Here is a 16,456-nt window from a genome sequence, read left to right as displayed (position 1 = left end):
CCCCCCCCCCACCTGCTGCCTGCTTCCCGCGAATCAAATTTTCGCGGGAAGCAGGGGAGGGGGCGGAGTTGGGGCGGGGACTTTGGGGGAGGGGGCGGAGTTTGGGCGGGGGCGGGGGGCGGAGCCGGGGCCCCGTGGAGTGTCCTCTTTTGGGACACTCCACATATGGTAACCCTATCTTAGTAGTTGTTCTCTAATTGCTCTAAAATCTCACTGCTATGCATAGGTAAAAGGAAATGAGTGGACACCTGGCCAAAAGAGACAATGGGAAGGCTAGAACTTTTTAAAATTGAAAAACGACTCCCCTTTTGTCTGTCTGTGGTTGCTCTCCTGGAGAGAAGGGACAGAGCAGCTATGCTGGAAGAGCTTGGGCCAGGTATGAAAACCTATCAGTATCATACCTAGAAACTACTCATTAAAACCCCAGATATGTAAGTAGATCAGGAAATGTCTAGGAAGACGCGATTAGGTTTCTTTCTTTTTATTACTTTATGGCTTGCCAACTCCTCTGCGCTAACCCGAGGTGCTTTTTGTTTTGCTTGTAACCTTTAAGCTGGACCTTAAGAAAGCTATTCTTGATCCTTAATCCTTGTAGTTGTTGGCTTTTTTTAAATGTAGCAAATGCTTAAATTCCCAGATGTATTTTCTTTCTTTTTTTTTTATTAATAAATTTTACCTTTTTTAAGAACAAAATTGGATGTGTGTGTCTAAGAGGTTGTGCACATGTTGTTTAATTAGCTGGTGGTAACAGTTGATTTCTTTTTTTCCCCTCTCTCTCAGCTCTTGCCCGGGGTGGGGTGGGGAGGGGGGCTTGAGGGTACCTCACAGGAAGAAATTCCCAAGTGCGCCTTCCTGGGTTCTCAAAGGGGTTCTGCACTTGGGTGGTGGCATCATCTACCAATCCAACATTAGAAAGAAGCTGTAACCTTGGGAGTTTAATACAAGCCTGGAGTGGCAAGTATTAATTTTTAGAATCCTTGCCGGCCCCCACCTTCTGCACTCGAAGTGCCAGAGTTGGGAATCAGCCTTGACAGATGGTCAGTAAGTTCGGCCACTCCTGGAACAGTTAGTGGACTATACTATAAGGCTGTCAGTCTGACATGGATCCTGAGCATAATAATGAAGAGGCTGAAATAGGACTTGATTAATAAAGAATTAAATCAACATGGCTTCATAGAAAAATACATCCTGTCAAATTAATTTGATATTTTTTAATGAAATTACAAGTTTGGTTGACAAAGGTAACAGAGTTGACGTAATACGACTTAGACTTCTGTAAGGCATTTAACTTGGTACCACATCATATTTTGATTAAAAACTAGAAAGATAACATTAACATGGCACACATTTAATCAATTAAAGGCTGGCTAACCAACAGGTCTCAAAATGTATTAATGGGGAATATTCACAGAATAGGTGTGTTTCTAGGGTGGTCCCTGAGGGATCGGTTCTTGGCCCTGCACTAACAACATTTTTATTAATAGACTTGGAAGAAAACAAAGTTATCACGGATAAGGTCTGAAGTTGACACAAAAACTGGGGAAGTGATGAACAACAAAGAGGACCGGTCACTGATACAGTGTGATCTGGATCACTTGGTAAGCTCTGTGCAAGCAAACAGCTAAATGTTAATGTATAGGAACAAAGAATATAGGCCATAATTACATGACGTGGGACTCTATCCTGGGAAGTAGTGCCTGAAAAAAAATGGGGGTGCGGGGAGTGATTATCAGCTCAACCTGATCTCTTTTTTCAGTGGTAACAGCTGATTTAGAACCCATCACTGTAGTTGGGATTATTTTTTCAGATGAGCAAACTTTGCATTTCTCAACACTGAATTTCATCCGCCATTTTGTTGCCCAATCACCCAGTTTTGAGAGATCCTCCTGGAATTCTTCGCAGTCAGCTTTAGACTTACGATTTTAAATAATTTTGTATAATTTGTAAACTTTGCCATTTCACTGTTTAGCCCTTTTCCCCAGATTATTTATGAATATGTTGAACAGCACAGGTCCGAGTACAGAACCTTGGGGTATCCTACTGCTTACTTCTCTCCATTGTGAAAAGAGATTTATTCCTACTTTGTTTCCTGTCTTTTAACCAGTTACCAATGCACAAGCACCTTCCCTGTTATCAAACGAAGGCCAAGAGGTGCCTTGATTACAGTCTGTGAAATGGGGAGCAAATAGTTAATAGTGGGCTCTTCACTCTAGCAGAGAAAGGTCTAACATGATCCAATGGCTGGAAGTTGAAACTAGACAAATTCAGACTGGAAATAAGGCATACATTTTTAACAGTGATGGTAAGTAACCACTGGAACAATTTACCAAAAGTTGTGGTGGATTCTCCATCACTGAATTTTTAAATCAAGACTGGATGTTTTTCTAAAGGTATGTTATAGGCATTTTGGGAAAGTTCTATGGCCGGTATTACTACAGGTAGAGGTCAGACTAGATTATCACAATGGTCTCTTCTGACCTTGGAATATCTGAATCTAAAGAACGGTCAAGCCTACTGAAACACTTCCTTCATAGGCTTTGCATTCTTCAAAGCCTTGAAATCAAGAACCTCAAGGTTTTTGGTAGCACTTGAATCCAGACAGGCCAAGTTTCTTTGCGACACTCTGGAAGGATGAGACAGATTTAGTATTGGTTGGCTTGGCTGTCAATACGTCTGCTCTCAAAAATCTACACCGGGGTTCTCAAACTTCATGGCACCGTGACTCTCCTTCTGACAAAGTTACTACATGATCCCTGGGGATCGGAGCCCAAGCCCTGCCGCCCTGGGTTGGGGGAAAGGGGGCCGCAGGCCAAGCCCTGCCACCTCAGATGAGGGTGGAGCTCAGGCTTCAGCTTCAGCCCTGGGTCCCAGCAAATCTAATGCTGGCCCTGGCGACCCTATTAAAATGGAGTCACAACCCACTTTGGGGTCCCAACCCACAGTTTGAGAACCGTTGATCTACACCATCATTCCTACATAAAAAGGCCTGAAGCGCCTTAAAAGCCAACACAAACTCAGTATTTCCTCAAGGACTGCAATTCTCCAAGGCACAAAAAGCAGCATACTGGTCAGTTGTGGGTACTTTATCAACACGTAATACATACTGTTGAAATTTGGATTTTTTTTTAAATTCAGGTACACAATTACTATTGTCTGAACATTGCTCTGAGCAAAGCACAATCAAATTTTCTGCAGCTGTGGTTAGCATGGTTTGGTCCTGTCTATACTTGCAGTTAAATCATTTTTAGCACCAGTTCAGCTGCACCAGTTGCTGACAAACATCAGCAACAATAGGTAAATTTCCTAGTGTAAACACAGCAAAGAGTCCTGTGGCACCTTATAGACTAACAGACGTATAGGAGCATGAGCTTTCGTGGGTGAATACCCCTTTGATATGTAAACAGAGATTCTGAGAATGTACTCTGTAGCGAACCTTCCACTCCCGATAGCCTCCTAAGACATCAACCACCTTATGTCCTTGATCACACATGATAGCTCAAGTATCCCCTTCTTTTATACTGTTCTTGAAGATCACACAAATACACGAAGACCAGCAAGAGATGGACAGGAAGAAAACTGGAATCACTCTCCTAAGTCTGACCATGTGTAAATCCTATGGCACAGATGTGGTGAAGGCAAGAAAGCAGAGTATGTCCCAGTGTACATCAAGTCTTGAACAAAACTATTCTAATGTTAACTGAACCCAGGCTCCCTCTGCTCAAAAAAGAAGTGACATCTTCAGCACAAGGTTCTAGTTTACAAAAAAAAAGGATTAACTAAATATAAAACCAGTCACTTTTATACATTTTCCCTAGACTTAAAACTCCAGATGGTATAAGAGTGGAATGTGGTACCTCCTAATTACATGCAAAGCCAATGCATATTTTCTCATCTGTACAAATGCATGATGCACATGACAATTTCTCTGTAAGAACTTGTGTAGCAGATTTTCCACACAGTCCAGATGCACCTACTTGATTGAACTGCCACATAACACATCAGAGACCACACAATCCTAGTCAGTTCTTTATTGCAGCCAAAGTGTTTCTAGCTTTATAGTGCTGCATGCATTACTCTGTTGCATTTGTTCTCAAAATTAGGGGATGAATGGGAGAAGAGAGATGAGATTCAACAAGACAGGAACAAAGAGAAGAAAATATATAAATGAAAAGAGGGAAAAATAAAGCTTAAAGAAGAGAAAAATTGTGGTGGCGGAAAGAAAGAATGTAGGGGAACAGGACAAAGAAGACAAGGATCAGGTAAGGATAGTAGATTGGTAGAGTCATACAAAATACAGTAGAACCTCAGAGTTACAAACTGACCGGTCAACCACACCCCTCATTTGGAACCAGAATCAGGTAGCAGAGACCAAAAAAAAAAAAAGCAAAAATACTATGCAGCACAGTACTAGGTTAAATGTAAACTATTAACAAAAATAAAGGGAAAGTTTAAAAAAAATATTTGACAAGGTAAAGAAACTTTCTCTGCTTGTTTCATTTAAATTAAGATGATTAAAAGCAGGATTTTTCTTCTGCATAGTAAAGTTTCAAAGCTGTATTAAGTCAATGTTCAGTTGTAAACTTTTGGAAAAAACCACCATAACATTTTGTTCAGAGTTACAAACATTTCAGAGTTATAAACAGCCTCGATTCCCAAGGTGTTCGTAACTCAGAGGTTCTACGGTAGAAGGAAAACAATTTTGTTTATCCTAGTACTGTTGTCCCACAATTTGTCCAGAGTGTTGTAGGTAACCAATATTTGGTGACCTATTAGGACTCATGAAATTTGTTTATCCATACTAATGAGAAGGCAATAGGACATAGGGGGATGAGTTACATTTTAACTAATTTAGGGGTTAGTGAAGAAAGTTTTTCTTCACGCTTTCTTAAACTTCTGGTGAAAAAACAATAGATATTACCAAAAAATATTTGAAAGGAGGTATGTGTGTAGGAAAAAAAGCATATTGGGCAACAACTGGCATCACTTGTTCCTCTGGATTCAAAAAGTTGTTTTCACTGAAAAAAATTTTTAAAGTGTAGCTAGTGTCTGTTTACAGTGCAAATAATTTGTTCTAAGGGGTGCCAAAACGAACAGGAAGAAATCATCAATTGTAGAGTCTGGCCTAAATTTCTGTACAGGGACTGTTTAGTATCCCAATTCATTGCTTTTAACGTAGGAGTGCTCTCAATGCAAAAGGCATCATATGTATATTCTCTATTCTAGACTGCAATGTATATAGACCAAAATTATCAGTTTACAAGGGTACAAATGACACCTCTGATTACTGGATAGCTATTGCTGGTTGAGAAGAACCAAGAAAAAAGGCTTCCGCTAGTCAGCACAGTCAATTGAGGAGAACACTCATACTACACTTAAGCTAATCAGAGCAGCTTATTTTTAAATAAACAACTTGTGCACACAAGTTAGAATGCAGGCAACTGTCACCAAGGACTATCTGATCACTTTAGTAAAACAACAATTATTTCAAACTCGCCATTTGTACTGCTTTCACAAAAGCTTGGAAATAATGCAGTCCTTTCTTCTTGACAAAATATTTTTCTTGTGTCTTGAACTGAACTAGAGTTAATATAGTTGATTCGGTTTAAACGACAACTTTAAATTTAGGGACATGGCGGGGGGGGGGGGATTTTCTTGTTCCCTGCAACATGAATTAGCCAGCCACCCCAGATCAATACGGACAATGAGAATATAGGGAAATAGTGTAGATCTTTCAGATCCCTTTTTCTTTAAAAAAAAAAAAAAAAAAAAAAATGTATTTCAAATCATATTCAAGGATCCAAGATGTAAAAGCCAGCTTCAGCCCAAGTAGGTTGACCAGATGTCCCGATTTTATAGGGACAGTTCTGATTTTTGGGTCTTTTTCTTATATAGGCTCCTATTACCCCCAACCCCGTCCCAATTTTTCACATTTGCTGTCTGGTCACCCTAAACCCAAGCCACAGATACATCAAATGAAGCAGATGTAACATGTCTGGCTGAAAACAAAAGGCCTATTTTTAGCCTTAGGTAGGGATCATAAGACCCCCCTCCCCAACCCCCACTACTTTCTATTAATTTAAAGTTTAAAAGAACAATTCAAAAATGTTTTAAAAAGAACACCCTAAAAGTTACAATGTTAACATAGCCTTTATTTTAAGACTCTTCCTCTAGTAAGCCCAGCAACCTCTGAACTGGTGTTTATGTGAGATGCTAGCGTACCTCCTAAAACCTAGGGCTGTCGATTAATCAGTTAACTTAAAAAAATTAATTGTGATTAATCAGAGTTTTAATTGCACTGTTAAACAACAGAATATCAATTGAAATTCATTAAATGTTTTTGGATGTTTTTCTATATTTTCAATTATATTGATTTCAATTACAACACAGAATATAAAGTTTACAGTGCTCACTTTATATTTTTTATTACAAATATTTGCACTGTAAAAATGATAAACAAAAGAAATAGTATTTTTCAATTCACCTCATACAAGTACTATAGTGCAATCTTTATCATGAAAGTGCAACTTACAAATGTAGATTTTTGTTACATAACTGCACTCAAAAACAAAACAATGTACAACTTTAGAGCCTGCAAGTCCATTCCAGTCCTATTTCTTGTTCATCCACCCGCTAAGACAAACAAGGTTGTTTACATTTATGGGAGATAATACTGCCTTCTTCTTGTTTACAATGTCACCTGAACGTGAGGACAGGCATTCGCATAGCAATTTTGCAGCCAGCACTGCAAGGTATTTACATGCCAGATATGCTAAACCAGGGGTCTCAAACACGCGCGGCCCGCCGAGTGGCCTGCGCCCACCCCCAGGCCAGGGGTGAGCAAACTACACTCACAGGATTGCCCCCCTCAAGCCCCGTGCCAGCTGGCATCACTTCCCTGCGGCCTGGGGCGGGGGGGAAGGGGGAAGAAGCAGAGGGCTCCATCCGTGTGTTGCCCTGGCTTCCAGGCACGCCCCCCCGCAGCTCCCATTGGCCGGGAACGGGAAACCGCGGCCAATGGGAGTTTCGGGGAAGGTACCTGGGAGGAGCGGCAAGAAGCGTGCGGAGCCCTGCATCCTCCTCCCCCAGGGGCCGCAGGGACATGGTTCCAGCTACTTCCCGGAGCGGGGCCGGCAGCCTGCCCTGACCCCGGCGTGCACTGCTGCCACCCCGGAGCCCGAAGCTCTCCTGCACCCCGCCCCCCAACTCCCTGCCCTGAGCCGCCTGCCACATCCCACACCCTTCCTGCACCCCAACTCCCTGCCCTGAGCCCCCTGCCTGCACCCCAACCCCCTGCTGCACCTCAACTCCCTGCCCTGAGCCCCCGCCACACCGGGGTGGGGACTTCGGGGAAAGGGTTGGAATGGGGGCAGGGAAGGGGTGGAGTGGGGGCAGGGCCGAGGGGGTGGTGGTGTCAGCGATGCGGCCCTTGGGCCAATGAACTAGCCCTCATGTGGCCCTCATGGTCATTTGTGTTTGAGACCCCTGTGCTAAACATTCGTATGCCTCTTCATGCTCCGGCCACCATTCCAGAGGACATGCTTCCATGCTGATGATGCTCATTAAAAAAATAATCTGTTAATTAAATTGGTGACTGAACTCTTGGAGGGAGAATTGTATATCTCCTGCTGTTTTACCCGCATTCTGCCATATTTTTCATGTTATAGCAGTCTCGGATGATAACCCAGCACATATTCTTCATTTTAAAAAACACTTTCACTGCAGATTTGACAAAACGCAAAGAAGGTGTCTATGTGAGATTTCTAAAGATAGCTACAGCACTCAACCCAAGGTTTAAGAATCTGAAGTGCTGTCCAAAATCTGAGAGGGATGAGGTGTGGCACATGCTTTCAGAAGTCTTAAAAGAGCAACACTCTGATGCGGAAACTACAGAACCCGAATCAACCTTTTACTGGTGGCATCTGACTCAAATGATGAAAATGAACATGCGTCAGTCCGCACTGCTTTGGATAGTTATCGAGCAGAACCCATCAACCCATGGAATGGTGGTTGAAGCATGAAGGGATGCATGAATCTTTAGTGCATCTGGCACGTAAATATCTTGCAACGCCGGCTACAACAGTGCCATGCGATCACCTGTTCTCACTGTCAGGTGACAATGTAAACAAGAAGCGGGCAGCTTTATCTCCTGCAAATGTAAACAAACTTTTACAGCGATTGGATGAACAAGAAGTAGGACTGAGTGTTTTGGTTTTGAGTGCAGTTATTTTTTTTTGTATGCAATTCTACATTTGTAAGTTCAGCTTCCATGATAAAGAGATTGCACTACCATACTTGTATTAGGTGAACTGAAAAATACTATTTAAATATAAAGTGAGCACTTTACACTTCATATTCTGTGCTGTAATTGAAATCAATATATTTGAAAATGTAGAAAACATCCAAAATATTAAAATTAATGGTATTTTATTATTGTTTAACAGCACAATTAATTGCGCTGTTAAACAAGATTAATTTTTTTAATCATACGATTAATCGTGATTAATTTCTTTAATCGCTTGACAGCCCTAATTCAGTATCTGACTTCATATTTGATAGCTAACTGGTGCAAAGCCAGCATAAGAAGAACAAAATGTTGTTGTTGTTGTTGTTGTTGTTGATGGGGGGGGGAGAGATAGCTCAGTGGTTTGAGCATTGGCCTGCTAAACCCAGGGTTGTGAGTTCAATCCTTGAGGGGGCCACTTGGGGATCTGGGGCAAAATCAGTACTTGGTCCTGCTAGTGAAGGCAGGGGGCTGGACTCGATGATCTTTCAAGGTCCCTTCCAGTTCTAGGAGATGGGATATCTCCATTAATTTCAAAATTTAAATTTTATAGGGCCTACAAAAGCTAGCAGTCTCTTGAGTGTCTCAATAAGAGAACATGTAAGCATTTGGAGGGTGGTTTGTTTTAACAGATACACATTTAGATTCCAAAAGATTTTTTTTTTTTTTTTTAATTTAGTGGCGAGAGGAACAAAATCAGATCACAACTTTAAGGTAGGTCAAACTGTACATTTAAAGTCACAGCAGAAATAAAAATCACTAACACAAATTTGGCACAAAACCAGTATCACAGTTTTGAAAGCTAGTATTACCGATTTTTGGTGGTTCTATTTTTTAATTTATTCAGAGACCAAAAAACTTCTGCTCTTTGCTTATGATCATGATCTGTAGTTCTTTGACTGTCAAGTGCACTACCTGCCAAGTGCAGTGATTATATGTGCATGACAATCAAGTTCTCCAATATCCATGCTCAGGTCCAATTCATGAATTTGAGAAGATAGCTGGAGAATAGAAATGGTGCAGACATCCAGTGCTGAAGATGTAAATACCCAGGCAACAATCCAGACTCAGCTAAGGTGGAGCCACTTATTCTAAGAAGTCAGCTCCTATTATGGAGAAGAGCATGAAACTAATCAAAGAACCTCTAAGGTCCTGAGTGTAAGATATTTTCTGTCCTTTAGAGAGAGATTCCTGGAGCGTTTTCAGGAACAATGGTAATATACTAGTACTAATTACTCTTTATAGCTTAAACATGTGTAGTACTAATAGATTTAAATAGGAGCCTTCTTTTTCAGTTTTTATTTTATTTTTTTTCCCCTCAGGAATTTATCAGTGTTTATAACAACAAACAACAACTAGTGAAAATCAGTGGAAAAAAAAAAAAAAAAAAAATTAAAAAGTATCCTTTTATTTAAAGCTATTTTGGGGGTTTTTGGGGGGAGGGAGGGAGGGGGGGGGGGGGGGGGAGGGGAAATATTCAGTAGATTAATGCTTTGATGGACTGGAATTCAGTGTGGTTTGCTGCAGAACTAAAACAGAACTCAGAACACAATGCCACCTTTAAGTTTAAGAAAACTATACATCTCTAATCCCCAAAAGAAACTTTTCATTTGAATAAACAGTTTACTACTGTAGTCTTAGAACTATTAGCCCATAAATATTTACATTTAATAATTGGACCACACCATTTACAGTGCATACACTCAACTTCATCCTTTTCTCGTGTTTTTTTTAAACTTTTGAATACTTCCTTGTGTTCTGAAACGTATTCTGATACAGATTTTCATTTTCTTCCCATTTTAGTATGTCAGATCTTTAAACCATTATCTGCTAACAGCATGAAATGTGTACGTGGTAGGCATGAGATTCATCAGTACGTTCAGATGTGCATGCACTTCAGAGCTTGTGTGGTCTGTTTGTTTATTGTGTGCATCTTCTAGACCAGTGATCACCAATCGGTTGATCCTGGAGCCTCTGCCAGTCGATTGAGATCTCCGGGCTGCTAAAAGTCTGGCGGCTGGCTGCTGGCATGTCCCCGGGGGGAAGATGGGTGAAGTGACGCCACGCACCATCCCTGCCCCCAGCACCATCGCTGCAGCCCCCATTGGCTGGGAACCAGCCAATGGGAGCTGCAGGGGTGGCACTTGCGGGCAGACGCAGTGCACAGAGACCCTCTGCAGAGATGTGCCAGCCAGCAGCCACCCACTTCCGGGAGCAGCATGGGGCCAGGGCAGGCAAGCAGCCTGCCCGAGCCCCGCTGCGCCGCTGACCAGGAGTTGCCTGTGATAAGCGCCTCCCGGCCACAGCCTGCACCTTGCACCCCAATCCCCTGCCCCAGGCTCAGCCAATGCTCACCCCACAGTTGAGAATGTTATACTGATTTGTGACAATCCCTGGAGGATTTTGGATCTATAAACCACAAATGACACTAATAAAAAGTAAAACTCATGAAATGTCCAATGGATTCTATGAGATCAGGTGCCGTATGACCCCGGCACACAAACTCCCTCCCAGAGCTTGCAGCCCTCACTCCTGCACCCCAACCCCCTGCCCCAGCCCGGTGAAGGTGGGGGAGAGCAAGTAATGGGGGGGGGGAAGAAAAAAGGAGTGAGCAGGACCAGGCCTCAGAGAAGGGGATCCTTGGTTGATCTGTAATTCAAAAAGCGATCTTGTGTGTAAAAAGGTTGGAAACCACTGTTCTAGACTAATACATAGTGTTACTTCAGAAAGCTTTGCATATACGCACAGACTAATGTATTGTCATAATACATATCTCATGCAATGTATTATATTTTCCTAATAAAAACAAGTTATTTTTTATATCTATTTGAATGATACAAAAGTAGGGTGAAAATAGGGAAAAAATGAATACTTTTTGTAAAACAAGATTTTTTGGTAAAAATCGGTTTAAACTGAAAACGAAGGGGCATAGCTATGAGTACCATGGAAAGCTACACAACTTCCTGTCACAAGCATATTCATATAAAATCAATCAATCAATCTTGAAAGTTTGTTAGAGGAGAATTCATCAAAACAAGTGTCAGGGAGCACTAACCCAGTCATCTCAGAAAAGAGACATTATTGTAGTACCTAGAAGCGGTAGTCATGGAAGAAGACCCCATTGTGCTAGGCACTGTATAAATACAGAACACAAAGAAGTCCCTGCACCAAAGAGCTTACAACATACGTATAAAACAACAGAAAACAGATGGATACAGACAGTAGAGTACAAAGAAACCACAAGGCAAAATTGGTCATAATAGGCAGTTGCCACAGCCTGCTAGCAGCCTAAAAGTTGTCAAGTGTTTTGTACACTGAAAGGAGAGTGTTAAGGAGAGTTTTGAATGAGGTTAATGACAGAGCTTTGAGAATTTTTACAGCATGAGGGAAAATATGGGAGAAGGCACAAAGGTGCTTGTTTGAACATTTAATGAGTGGGTGATGGAGGCTGGTATCATGCCTAATCAGAGGTGGGAATCTACATCTCAGTCTGCATGAGAAATGATAGATATGGTGGGGATAGGCCATAAAAGGCCTTTAAAGTAAAGGTAAGTTCTGTTTGATGCAACAGAGAAGAGGGAGCCAATGGAGGGATGCAAGGAGAGCACGAAAGGATAAGAAAATGACTTTTGCAGCAGCATTCTGAATGGATATGAGCAGTACAAGGTTGCATTTGTCAAAGCCAGAGAAGAGGACATTACTGTAATCAAGATGAGACCTGTAGCGGTGCAGATGGATAGGAAAGGCTTTATCTTAGAGCTATTACGCAGCAAGAACCTACAAAATGTAGATATAGCCTGGATGTGAAGACCTAGACAGAGGTCCAAATTAAAGAGGACACCAAGCTCATGGGCCTGAGTGACAGTAGGATGGTGGTGCTGTCCAATGATCAAGAAAGGTAGTGGGGGAGGAGACTAAGAGCTCTGTTAAAGTCATGTTAAGCTTGAGTTGATGGCTAGACATCCACAAAAAGTGGTTAAAGAGACAGACCTTTGGACAGAAAGAGAGAGATCTGGAGTAGAGAGGTAGATCTGCAAGTCATCAACAAAGAGACAGTAGCTGAATTTGTGTTTGAGGATGAGATGACCCAGAGATAAGTGTAGAGGTAGAAGAGAAAGGACCAAGGACAGAGCCCTGTAAACTGCCCACTGAAAGCCAGTGGGCAGATGAGGATTCTCCAAAGTTCATGCTGAAGAAGCTATTAGAGAAGTAGGACAAGAATCATGATATATAAAGAGATTATAAAAGTTAAGGGATGTCAAGATTTCAGGAAGAGTGTGGTCTGTATTGAAAGCAGCTGACAGATTGAGGAGGAGGATGGAGCACTGGTTTTGAGCTTTGACTAGGAAGAGGTCAAAGACTTTGGCGAGAGTGGTTCCAATGGAGTGCAAGGAGCAGAAGCCAGATTGGAGAGGACCTAGGATTCAGAGTCTAAGGCCAGACGTGACACTATAATCATCTAGTTTGACCTCCTGCACTGGATGGATCCGGAGGTCAGGAACTCCAAACAGCACATTCAATGATCTTCTAAAAAGAAGAAAGAAGGTATGGTAGTTGGAGAAGCAAATGGATTTTGGGGGTGGGGGTCAGAGGGAGATGGATGTTTAAAAAACAGCCTAAAACATGCTTGTATTGTGAGGGAAAAAACAGAGTAAAAGCTGAAGGAGAAGAGTATGGGAGGGAACAAGAGTGGGCATGAGTGAGATGGGGCACAGTCACTGGGGCAAAGGGAGGGGTTAGAGAAGGACAAGAAACTTCTGTCTGTGACAGCAGAATAGGGGCAGGTCACAACTCATTTTGTCAGTTTTCTCTCAGAAGAAATCAGCAAAATCCTGTGCATAGATAGAAGCAGAGGCAAAAGCAAGGAAGGATTTTTGAGGAGTGAGTCAAGGCTGCAAAAAGGCAACTTGGAATGAGGACATAGGATTTACATTTGAACCCAATTTCTAATCCTAAATGGAAAAGATTAAGATGAGGGCCCTATATGGCCCAGGATGTGTCACATATCAAGGTTATTTAACAAACCACATTAAGTATCTTACACTATTTATTTACAGTAATGTTACCTTGAAGATAGCTAATTATATTTGTCTTTAGTATTCAGTTACCTAAAATGCCCAAAAGAGTGGTGACTTCAACACACACACACACACACACACACACACTCTCTAACCCCATCCCTAGAAGCCTGGACCTTCTTTACATTACTCTGAAGCGCACAGTGCAAGACATTAGCATAAATGTCTCTCTATTATCTGTATGTTTTTGTTTGGCTTCCAATTTTGATTTTAGTGCTTACCCTAGGGCACACTGACACAATGCTTCACAGTTTGTGTTATGTTAAAGGTTTCTATGTATCTTCCACTTTGGAGATACACATTAAGGCTAGGTCCACACTGCACACAACTTACAACGGTGCGGCTCTGCCACTGCAGCCATGTCACTGTAAGGTGTGCTGTGTGGCTGCTTTTTTTCCAAAGTAAAACTACCTCTAACAACGGTAGTATCTTCGTCACTGGGAGCGTGCTTCCGCAGATGAAGCACTGTCCACACCAGCACTTTTCATTGCTAGAACTTTTCTCATTCAGGCGGGTGTTTTTTCACACCCCGGAGCGACAAAAGTTTTAGCAACAAAAGTGCCAGTGTAGCCAAAGCCTAAGACCTACATATGGTCTTTCCTAAAACACCCTTTCCTAAAACTCCTTAGGAAGAAGGGATAAAACCAATTCCCTTGCCCTCACAAATGTATGGCTATACAAAAGATGCCTAGATTTCCCCTAACCCTACAAAGCATATTTCTTAAGTGCTAGACATAAAAGTGTGGACACAGCACTGAAAACAATAGCTGAAATGGGGATTTTATAGCACTACTATATAGACAGGCCAGGGAAGGGGCATAGGAACATGGTACCTGATCACTACCTAGAAAGGGGTGAAACACCAGGAGGCACCTAACCCCAAACAGGTGAGAAGAGAAGGACTGAGCTTCCTTCTTTTCACATTTTTGGGTTCAAGTGATAATTAAGCAAGTGGCAGCTCTCACAGGTCTCTTTTACACTGCTATGTAACTTTTCACTATGAACTAAACTGGGTGGCTAATGGAAACATACATGTATGTTTTGTCCACTTTCTGAATGTGAACATGGTGTATACCTACCAAGCAAGCTAGACTCTCTACAAAAGGATGTAGTTATCATCCCACATCGGGGGTTTTAGCAGCAAAGGAATAGCTTTGCTCCTGGGGCAGTAATAAATAACACTCACCTCAAGGGGACTTCCTTACCAGTAGGCTGGCAGACGAGGACTCAAGAGACAGCACCTGGCCCGCACACCCTACACCAGGAGTTCTCAAACTGGGGGTTGGGACCCCTTAGGGGGGTCACAAGGTTATTACATGCTATGTGAAAGGAGTCACCAATACAGAAGTTTGAGAACTGCTGCCCTACACCAATAGGCCTGTGCCCACGCCAACTCCCAACCCCCGAGTTCCATTACTCCCATGCTCTCGCCTCCTCAAGAGCCGATTCCCGACAGACCCGGGCCCAGGTGCCTGCCCCTGGGCGGATGTCAAGTGGCTCCCCCATGGACGGGAGGGCAGGGAAATAGCCGGCCCCACTTAGGCCCAGCCGCTCCCTTTGTCCAGTGGCTCCCTCCGCGGTAGCCGGGACTCGGGGAGGCGGCAGAGAGGAAGAACTCCTCGACAGGACCCATGGAGTGCCCCCCAAGACTATGCCAGGCCGGCTCCACTCCAGGACCCACTCGACCCAGACCCTTCCTCCGTACAACTGCGATCCCGACCACGTCCCCCCTACCTTCGTTCGCTAAATCCGCCATTTTACTTCCTCAATCACTCCCAGAGTGCAGCGCGCGACTGGCCGGACTCCGACTTACAACAGACATAACGATGGGGCGCATGCGCGGCGTGTCCCGCGCCCCAGTCCAGGCAGGAGACACTGCGCATGCTCTGGTGGATATGGCTCTTCACAGTCGTAGTACGCATGCGCTGAAAACAACGGTTCCCTTCATTCCGCTGCTCGCGGTTAGAAAAATAGTGCGCCTGCGCCAAACCCACCAGCTACAGGAATATCAGAGACCCTGAGGGAGGTGTGGAGTCCGACTCCGCATCCGGGGTAACATGGAGCATGCCCACAAATACACACTCCACATTTCATAATCCCAAACTACATAATATCCCTCCCCGCCTCTTCTTGGGGGCCGGGGCTGGGCGCAGAGGCTCAGGCGTGGGACCGCTATGCTCCAGCCATGGTAACACCCAGAGACACCAGTACCACAGTGCGGGCGAGGCCCTAGAGCCCCCGATCCAGTGATTTCCCTACACCCCCCCTGAATTTTCCCAACACCCCCCCCAGTTTTGTTAACTAGTTACATGCCAATTTAGTGACTGTTTGGAAATTTGAATTGAAATTGAAACATTAATACACACTTTAAAAGCATATACAGTGTATGATAAAATACATGTATCTGAAAAAGTATAATAGATTTGAAAAGTATGAACATAGACTAGCTTCCGTATACAGCTGTTTTTTATGACAATGTCAGTGCATTCATTTCGGTGATGTTGGCTAACCTAATAATTTCAAATGATGATTTGTAAGCGAAGTCTAAATGAGCTCTCCCTGACAGCTAGTGATGATCTGGGGCTGCAGGGAAAGGCTTCAGGACCAGACTGTATTTACATTCACACCTAATCTACCTAGGTACCCAGCAAACAGAACTGTGTTGCCCAAGTGATAGATTTTGGTTGGGGTTGGGTTACAAATCACTTGAATGCAGGGGGGCTAGGGGTAGGGATGAAATGTTGTTGTTCTTATTGAATGAGTAAAGGGCAATAGAACTGTACTTAGCCTGTGCTGATTGAGGGCATCAAGAGAGAGGGTGGGGACCTGTCCCTCTCCACTGTTTAAAGACAGAGCTGATTAGGCTCCCTAGATAGTCTTTTGTTCTGTTAAGTGACCACTGCAGCTGAAGTCACTGATAATCAGGTCTAAGTGCTTAGTCCTGCTGTGGGACAGTGTTTCTGTGGAAGAGACAGCCCAGACTGCACTAGCAGGGAGGTTCCCCTCCTGAGAGCTCAGCTGAAATCACTGAGAGCTGGTGGAACCTCAAGAGACCAACTCGCAGAGGTCACAGTGGCAGGTGGCAGCAGAAGGTGAC

General features: G+C 43.2%; 1 protein-coding gene across 1 annotated transcript in view; it reads right to left on the bottom strand.

The window, feature by feature from the left end:
* Window positions 1-15,159, bottom strand: part of RANBP3 (RAN binding protein 3) — a 187,651-nt gene extending 172,492 nt beyond the window's left edge. The window contains exon 1 of the mRNA XM_029913475.1: window positions 15,094-15,159. Within this exon, the coding sequence (XP_029769335.1) occupies window positions 15,094-15,115 (22 nt within the window). The 5' untranslated portion in view covers window positions 15,116-15,159. The remainder of the gene's footprint in view (window positions 1-15,093) is intronic.
* Window positions 15,160-16,456: the final 1,297 nt, after the last annotated feature.

This window comes from Terrapene carolina, unplaced genomic scaffold (assembly GCF_002925995.2).
Source record: "Terrapene carolina triunguis isolate 2854851 unplaced genomic scaffold, T_m_triunguis-2.0 Scaffold662, whole genome shotgun sequence".
NCBI lineage: Eukaryota > Metazoa > Chordata > Testudines > Emydidae > Terrapene > Terrapene triunguis.
Note: the sequence above shows the minus strand (reverse complement) of the source record. Positions and strands in the feature narration are given on the sequence as shown.